At 38.7% G+C, this 9,446-nt stretch overlaps 1 protein-coding gene across 3 annotated transcripts in view; it reads right to left on the reverse strand.

The window, feature by feature from the left end:
- ntrk2a (neurotrophic tyrosine kinase, receptor, type 2a) overlaps positions 1-9,123 on the reverse strand; it is a 92,372-nt gene extending 83,249 nt beyond the window's left edge. For 2 of the 3 annotated variants that reach the window (XM_055039136.1, XM_055039134.1), the window contains exons 1-5: positions 8,460-9,123; positions 6,035-6,109; positions 5,265-5,336; positions 4,702-4,770; positions 3,329-3,477 (exon numbers count right to left, since the gene is read on the reverse strand). In XM_055039136.1, coding sequence (XP_054895111.1) covers positions 3,329-3,477; positions 4,702-4,770; positions 5,265-5,336; positions 6,035-6,109; positions 8,460-8,713 — 619 coding nt within the window. In that variant the 5' untranslated portion in view covers positions 8,714-9,123. The remainder of the gene's footprint in view (positions 1-3,328; positions 3,478-4,701; positions 4,771-5,264; positions 5,337-6,034; positions 6,110-8,459) is intronic. The other variant, XM_055039135.1, reaches the window with a different exon arrangement.
- Positions 9,124-9,446: the final 323 nt, after the last annotated feature.

Raw genomic sequence — 9,446 nt, forward strand, 5'->3', positions numbered from 1 at the left:
GAAAGAAGACTGTTACAAGCAAATTATGCTGCAGTGAGAAGTTCATAAGTTTTATGTGCCAGTTTTATTGTTTCAGACAGTGTGAGCCTTTAACACCTGCAGCTGTTTGAACTCAACATTTTTTATGTGTCGCACAGTGGATTAGATTTTATATTACACAAGTAGGGCTGTAGAAAGTCAGAACGGCACCTCTCTGTAATAAATTGCATTGGTCAGTCGTCTTTTCAGCAAGCTTTTTCCAGCAGATCTCTGGCAGTATTCAGTCAGTGGACACTAGCAGATAGAGATCACTGTCAGCTCAGCCCCGGGGCTTCACTGGGCATTTCCTCTCTTTTGTGCCTCCCTCACAGTGTCAGTCAGAAATGCTCAAGCACACAGACACAGGGACACACATGAATCAGACAGACAAATGGAAAAAGAAAAATAGAATCGGCCCAACAACCAGCAGTTTGGCCAGACTGAGAGGTTCTTTGGTGTATCGCAGTTTGCCTTAGGGCATCATTTGGCACTCCTTCCCCTCCATGTCCTCCCACTCATATGTCACTCTATCGGGGGTCCCCTGCCCACCTCTCCAGAGGCCCTGCTGTGCCTACGCTACTGCCAAAAATAACGTCTGTTCATGGAGGGTATGCAGAGGGGACAGATCAATAGGAGTTATCAATGACATTGTTAGCTTCCTGTAAGCGAACTTATTGTTTGTGTTCTAAGTGCCCTGATGGCCCTGGGCTATTTCTGTCCAGTTTACACTGTCAGCAAAAACATGGAAATAATCTTTTTGAATGCATCCTTTTGTTTTTTTGGACCATGCTGCTGAAAGTCAAGTTAAATATATTTCCAAGCACAAATACCTAATAATCAGAAAGCAACCCTGCCAAAAATAGACACTCGTAAAGATTTGTGAACATAAACAATGAAGATAGATTTCTCTTCAATGACCAAAAATTGTTGTTCAAAATCGTTTTTGCCTCCTTTATGAAACTTATATATATATATGTATATATATATATATATATATATATATATATATATATATATATATATATATATATATATATATATATATATATATATATATACATATATATATATATATATATATATATATATATATATATATATATATATATATATATATATATATATATATATATATACACACACACACGCACGTTATGGACATAGCACAGTTTGTGCCAAAGGCAGCTCTAAAGAAAGCAGAACAGGTTAGTGAAGAAAACACTCGGCGCTGGTTGGGGGGAAGTTTCTTCGGTAAATAAATGCAGCGTTTATTTCTGTATGTATATTCCGCAGATTGAGCTTTCAAATTATATCAATAACTGCTCTCTCAAAATATTTCTGCCACATGTTAAACCACCATAAAAAAAAACTCTATTACGTATAAAAAGGCAGACTTTCAGCTGCTTCCATTCACTGCTGCTGTGTCTGCAATGCCCATACGTTTTTCTATAAACAGCTATTTATAATTGTGATAAAATTTATGTAGACCAGGCCTTTAAATCTCAACATAGGGCAAACACTCTTGGATCTACAAATTACTACAAGTTACAAATCTTCTTTGAAACTTTCACCTTATAAACTCACGTTGTTGCTGGAAACTTTGGCCTCATAACTATTTTTTTAAATCTCCATGGCTGGTTTGTCTTTCTATTTTGTTGTTTTTTATCTTTTTTGCACAACTATAACGTAAACAAATTATATAAGAAATGCTTATTAGGAAAGAAAAATATTAATAATTTGTAGCTAAATAAAATTCAAAACCTAAATCAACATCAAGCATCAGTCTTAGTCTTATACTTATGGGATGCTAAAATGAAAGTAGAGCAAGAGTTGGTCCAATGCAGACATCCACAGACAGGTCAAGCTGTAATTCGACCCTATTTATGAGCAGAAGTGAGTCCAAAAAAAGAGGATTCATGAAAAATTCATGCAGCGTATATAAAGCATAGAGGAATAAAGTGTCAATTAACTGCTGACATTTATACATTCAAGCTTGATACACCTTCCCTTATGCAGCACATAAAGGGCACAGCCTGTAGGAGTCTACCATGCAGTCGGAGAAAACTTGTGGGTAAGGTTCATAACACACTTGTGCATAAATCTATGCTCTGTTAGGAAAATATTTGCAAGTTATACAACATAATTATTCCTAATAGAGAAAGAATAAATTGTGTCACTCACTGCCCTTGTTAATAATGTTTAACAGTTAAATGGATATAAAAAGACTTTGTTATTCTTTCAGTTCGACATATTCATGCAGCTCGCTATAAATACAGGAAGGATTCTTCACTTTATGAAGAGAGCATGATAATTCAAGGAAAAAAGGGGAAATCAATTCTGCTGGATGAAAACATGTCACTGCTAGTAAAGGACAAAGTAAAGATGTTCCTTTTTACAATAAACTTTAAATAACTTGAGATTCAATTTTATCTGTGGAGTTTTTTTTATTTATTTATTGTAAAGTGTATTTTCTAATAAACATTTCAAGTTTGAACTTTAAGAGCATCTCAAATAATTTATAATTTATACACAGCACTGAAGTACAAAACAATGCCTGCAGCATAGTGGTATACATAGACCTGTTTGGTGCTGATGTCACCCTAGTAGAATAAAGCAGCAACATACATCAACACTTAAAGTGTGTCTTTTTATTTGTTGGGGCATTTATGTGTAGGACATTGCAGCTTTTGCTGCTCTTTTGTGTGTGGGGGGTGAAATTAGAATATACAAGCTAAGCACAGTTCTGTGTAATTGAAATAAAGTGTGGGCAGCATTTTCTTTGCAGCCTGTGCAAACATAACACACACACACACACACACACACACACACACACACACACACACACACACACACACACACACACACACACACAATCGCAGATACGGATAACTGATTACTGCAGAGGCTGTTGTCGCTGTGTGAATTGTGTTCTTTGTACAGTTATTCTCTTAGGTGATAACAGCATTGCTCTGTTATTCACTCATACATTCTCCACACCCACTGTGAACTGACAAAACACTTAGCACATTTGCTTCACAGTACCAATTCTCAGCCAGTGCTTAAACACCAACACTTCTCCGCAACACCACAATTAACACAGCACATTAACACAGAGAGGAGGAAAATATAAAAAAATGCAGAACTTCATACAAACATCTATATCAAGGTAGCTATTAGTATGACTGTGTTTCCTCCAGATGCTGAACAGCTTGTGAATGTTTTTTTTTTCCCCATTCCCTCTCTGTCTGCATGTGTGCATGCGCGTGTTTGCGTGTGTGTGTGTGCGTCCGTGCATGTGTGTGTCCCTCACCACAATTCGGTAGACTCAGACTTGACAAAGGCTTGCGTGCGCCTCCATCCTCGATGCAGCGCAGCTCCTGAGTGTCTGCTTCCTCTCCTAACAACAGCTTGATCCACATGTTCTCACAGGAGCAGTGCAGAGGATTCCCTGACAGGATTCTGGATGGATGCGTACAAACACATGGTGACGAACTCTGACAAAGACTGAGTGCCAAAACAAAAGAGTGCAACACGACTTAAAGGCAAGCTAATGGTAACTTTCTGATCTCTGGTTTCAAGAAGCCTGGGTAAAAAAGCTATTATTTCACGTAATTTTCTCTCTAAAACATCATATTCATATATTTTTTACAAGCTAATTAAAAGGCTTCAAATATGAGAATATGAGCTTTTGAGATTTTTATTTCCTACAGATGAAGTTCATAATTAATAATAAGAATAATAATGCCGTTAAAAATAAAATACCTTTGTTTTAAACAACAATTTTGACAAAACTAAATATTTTTGACTACTCTTGATCTTTATCAGGGTAATTGTGTGGTATGGTAAAAACCCCACAACCTCCAATTTCACCTCATGTCTCACTAAACAGATACAAACACAATTTGATCACCAGGGAAGCCAGGCAGGCCTTATCCTCAGCTCTTTTGGTCATGACAAAAAATGTTACTGCATGAGTGTAAATGATGGCTTTATAGAATAACATAAAATAGATAAGATCATTAACTAAATTTGGTAAAACAACAAGTTTTATCTTTTAAGAATATGAAGCTAAAGGATCTATATTTTAGCAATTTTCTGTGGGATTTGGGTTTCAATATATTCCTCTTTCTGGCTTTTACACTGACGTGTTAGCTCATTATGTTACGACTGAAAGACAGAGAAAAGCTGTTTCCAGATGTTGCTGTTCTTTCTGAAGACAGATATGAAATCTTTATCAATCCTGCTGATCTAATTCTCTTCCAGAAACCCAATTATAGTTTCCCTGCAAGTGCAAAACAGCTCATTTAAGAGGATTATGAGAAGTTCAAAGACACTGTGAGACATAATCAGACACTGTGAGGTGACTGAATGTTTTCTTTGGGCAAAAATGGGATGTATATTTTTCAACTCACTATATACCAGTTAAACACTCCTCCAGCAATTAGAGGCATCGATGCTGATGGGCATTTTATGAGTTATGGTAGTTTGGAGGTAGGTGGTGCAGCTACCAGCTGATATGAGTATGAATGTATTTTGCTGTCTTTGCTGCCTAAATCTAAATGGTAAAATAACTGCTTTAAGATCTTTTTTAAGGCTGAGAGCTAATGAACCCAACTCAAAACAAAACTTCAGTTAACATCAGAGTTCATCTCACAATGAAGGTGAAGGTTTCTGTTAACTCACAGATATGAGATGTTGAGGTGCTTGAATATCCTCCAGGAGAGGGATGACAAGTTGTTGTCTTTCAAATTCCTGTATATGAAACCAAGAATCAGTGAATGAAGTTCAACGTAAACAAACAAGTGTCGCATCAGGTTCTTTTAAAATGTTTCTACATCCAAACCAATTGATGTTTTGGTGCAATACACAAATGTTGCTGTGCACAAATAAGATTACAGCAGTGAAAAAAAAGAGGAAATACTTTAAGTCATTTTGTATCAACCGTGGATTCATTATCTTGCTCATGTTTCCAATTTTCATGTCTTTTTTTAACCTTTATGACTAATTTCACGATAATTAGATATACAGTTTTATTTATTACAATAATATATAAAATGTATGTAATAGTGTGTAAGTCTATTTTCCCATCACCCCTAAATTCACCATACAACAAATCGAATATTATCTTTTTATATAATAACTCTTAAATGCTGTCTTATAAAATAATAAATTAGCTCATAAAAAGTACATAACTGCACAATCTTTGTCATGTTAATAGAAAGAAAGAAAACAACAGTTTTACTTACAGATACTGTAGCCTTACGTTGCTCTGAAATGCCAGTTTTGATACATATGTCAGCCTGCTGTTGGTCACCGTACTGACACAAAGCAAACAAATACATCAGTATCATTAGAGTCCTTATGAACATCAAAAACCCGACACATTATTAATATTCACAGCAGGTAAAGACCTTTCAGCCAATTACAGGGCATCTGCTGGGGGTGTTTATAATGAGCAAAATGCATCCAAAAGAAAAACAGGCTCCAAAACAAATTCACTTTTCATTAACTCTGGTTTACTGACCTGTAATATAACTTCAGAGAAATCTTTTTGAAGCCAAATTCTATATTTACTGCTCTAAATGCACAATGGGACGATAGTTACAATAACTACAAGTGGAAAGCTGATCCAGAGGCATGAAACTAGCAAAAATAAAATAGAAAAATTAAAAGTTCAGTGTGTTTGCAATCAACTACAGTTTGACTGCTCTTTGAAAAAAGAAATACTGCATATTCTGTGAGTTTAGAGTTATGCCACTGCAGGTCAAACACCACACTGAAATAATATACTTGGTCCTAATTTCTTGTTGTTGTTTTTCTTTTTTTAAGCTCTTGTAGTTTAGAGATGGAAACTACAGAACCTATACAAACAAAAGAAGCACTATAACATTTTAAAACATTTATTATAATAAGGCACATGTGTTTAATATATCTCTCTGTTAAAACAAGAAAACAACACTTGAACTTAAATATTACATGCAGTTTCCCATGTAAAATAAAGTCCGAAAAGACTCACAGGTTCCTGAGGTTCTTGTAGTAATGCAGGTCTTTGTCATTAATGGAGGAGAAGCTGCTCTGGTTTGCAATGTAGCTGTCAGGGGATACAAGCGTGCATAAGACAACTTGTTAGCATGGGGAAGTACAAGCAGAAACGTGTCTTCAAGATGTAAATATGTTAAACTGACATAAATGGACATGGTTTTTTTTAGATATACTTTTTGAAAGACTACATCTGATCCACAGCACACAAGGGGAAATAGTTGTAGCTTCCCAGAGTGAGGTAACAAAATGTGTTATCGTCTCTTTTCCTCAGCAGCATCTGAGCAAAATGCTTGACCTGTTTGTGTTTGAGGGGCCAGCAGGAGACGGTTTCCGAGCAGCTCCCACGTGTGCATGAAAAGAATGGAGCGAACATACTCTGAAAAGCAGCATACGTACTGCTTGTGTACTACAGCTCTGGGATTAGATGTCTGAGAATATTTCAAGCTACACAAAAGACTATGAGAGAACCAAGAACATGCTACTTTACTGGGATAACAGCTACAGCAGCACTTGCCGTATGGGTCAAGTTCTCAGGGTAATTTTACATAAAACATTGAACAAAGGTTTACAAATACTGAATTCCCATCAGCCCCAGCAACAAAAAAATATCTGAAGCTGCTTAGCACAGAGATGCGTTTGTTGTTCTTATTTTCAGTGTAAAAATGACCTATTAGATCATGTACTGTAAGTGAAAAGGTGTGCAAAGACAATAAAGGCAGCAAAATATCTAGTGTTTGTAATATAATTCCCCAGTCTATTTAATTTCCCACCTTCTCTGTTTTTGATGTCATGAAATTAATGCAGTTACCAATCAGACATAACATTATGACCACTGACAAGTGAAGGGAATGGCTATCTCTTATTTAAAGAGAGGTGAATATTGTGTTGTCAGAAGCTGGGCCAGACCTTAGAAAGAGGTCAGAGTCAAGCAGTCCAGGATCCCTACTTTGTATGGGCTTTAAAGCTTTTTTATTTATTTATATATTTTACAAATGTGTGTTTTACTGTAATTTATTTGAAACTTATAGGCCTGAGTTCATGTTTAAGGGTTTTTATGAATATGAATAATAGTCAACAATTAGAAAATTATGACATCATAGTATTTTTTTTTAGGAACAACATATGTGATAAACCTACCATGCATTAATTCATACTGCTAATGTAGCTATGGATATGGACAGCAAGACAGGCGCCAGCCCAGAGGCCCACAGCTTTCTACGTTCAGCCCTGATAGAAAGCAGGAGGAACACGAGGAAACAGGAGGAACACGACAAGACTAAGTGTAAAGGGGCTCAGTGTTGGTCATAATCTTATGATTCAGAAGAAAATTCAAACTAGTGTTCTAACAATAACAGTATAGAGGTTTTCTGTCTGGTGAAATTTATTAAACATGAAAAAAATAGCACAACTAACTTTACCCAGTGACTCAACAGTGAATATATATATAAAATTGATTCTTCATAACCAACTATATTTAAGTACAGTTGCCTGACTTGGACTGGCAGCTTATTAAATTTTGACCAAGTGCTGACATCTCAAGGCATTTTTTTTTTTTTTTAATCAGGACATCTCAGCAATTAATGCAGACAAGATAAACCATCTACACGGCTTTTGGCAAGGTCGTTTTTGGTTCAAACTCAAGCCAAGCACTTCATGATTGCTTCTCATGCTCATTTAAACTGCCTCCAAGGCCGGCGATAAGGACTGTTTCTATCTAACTAAGCACATCAACAAGGCCGCTTTTACCTGTGCCAAAAAAAAGAGCTTATCTTCAAGTTTTCTTATCTAAAATGTATAAATTTACCAAGTTATGACGCAGGGACGCTGCAAATCCTGAAGTGCACAAAAAAATACAGTCATCAAAAATTAGCAAATATTCAGCCTGGATAGAAAATTGTTGCCTAAGCAAATCCCCCCCTTCAGCATCAATTCTCTCATTTCCGTTCAAATACTCATACTAGCCATCTTGGGAAGTGTCTGTGCTAATATTTGGACTGTGGAGACCGATGAGAGCGCAGCCAACTACACACAAGCGAGCACAGATTTGTTTTTAACAGACTTTTCTCCATCTATCGCCCCGTGTTTGCAATGGGTGTTCTATGCAATGCAGGTTAGGCTGCACACGAGTCGTGCAGATAGGAAGGGTTCTGCCTGCACGGCAGAACTCTGGACTATTTCAAAGAGTCATGAATAAGGTTAAGGCTCGTTGAATGAAATGGTTTTTAAAATCCGCCTTCTGTTCTGGCTCATTCGTTGCTGTGCGAATGATCAGCAACAGATGATGTTTGGAGGGCTGAGCATGTCTTTATTTGATGGAAGCGCAGCCGCGATGAAATGCTCTTTAAAAAGAAATGGGTTAGGCCAAATGGAGATGCGGTTCTGACAGCTTCCACACTCACATGTCGGTGATGTTCTCCATCTCCGCCTCGCTCTGCAGGACGGGGAACGCGCTGATCCCTCGCTCCGGGTCCACGCAGGAGATCCTGGTGCTGCTGCAGGAGCAAGTCGTGGGGCATGCCTCCGCGGACATCCACGGGTCCCCCGAGCCCACTGTCACCCCGACCGCCACGACCCACCACCAGAAGCACTGCCACGAGCCCGAGGTTCCCCACGCCGAGGGGGAAACCCAGATCCCTGGTCCCGAAGCGCACATCTCAGCTACGAGGCTCGCCGAAAAGCCCCACGGCCCGGCCCGGGTTGGCTGGGATCTGCCCCGGTTCGGCCAGTCAAGGAGAAGAGAGGGGAAGAAAGGTGCGGGCTGATGAGCAGAATCCGATGCTGAGGTGGCGAGAAGCGGTGAAGAGACGCTAGAGAACCATCGGAGGTCTCCGAGATGACAGACGAGACGCAGAAAAAGGTGTGAAAAGGATTAGAAGAGATGCGTTGTCCTCCAGAATCCTCCGTCAGTCAAAGTCTCTCTGCCACAGGGGCGCTGTGTGCCAAGTAGAATCGCTCTCTCTCCCCCTCTCTGTCTGCCTCTCTCTTTCTCTCAGATGTCACTGACCGGAGTGTCCTCGGCACAATGTTCTCTGTGTGTGGATAATTGTCTGCTGCTGCTGCTTTTTGCTTGGTGCTCGGATAAAATGCGCGGCGCGCAGAGATAGAGGCTGCGATGAGGACAGATGAAGGAGGAGAAAGGGGGGGACCGGGGAAGGATGCGTCCCCGCATCAAAGCAGAGCAAACCATTGATCTCTTTTTAAAAAGAAGATGTTCTTGATCTGCTCTCAGGAAGGTCTGGGGACAGAGCTGGAACATTTCATTACTGCTGTGACTTGAGGTTCTTCTCTACTGTTTGGTTGTACTGGCCAACATTATTTGGGGACCAAAGCTAAATTTGATTTGACATCTAGTTTAGATTCATTACCTTGCAAAGTACCACAAATCC

Source organism: Poeciliopsis prolifica, unplaced genomic scaffold (genome assembly GCF_027474105.1).
Source record: "Poeciliopsis prolifica strain line A6 unplaced genomic scaffold, Auburn_PproV2 SCAFFOLD014, whole genome shotgun sequence".
NCBI classification, from domain to species: Eukaryota; Metazoa; Chordata; class Actinopteri; order Cyprinodontiformes; family Poeciliidae; genus Poeciliopsis; species Poeciliopsis prolifica.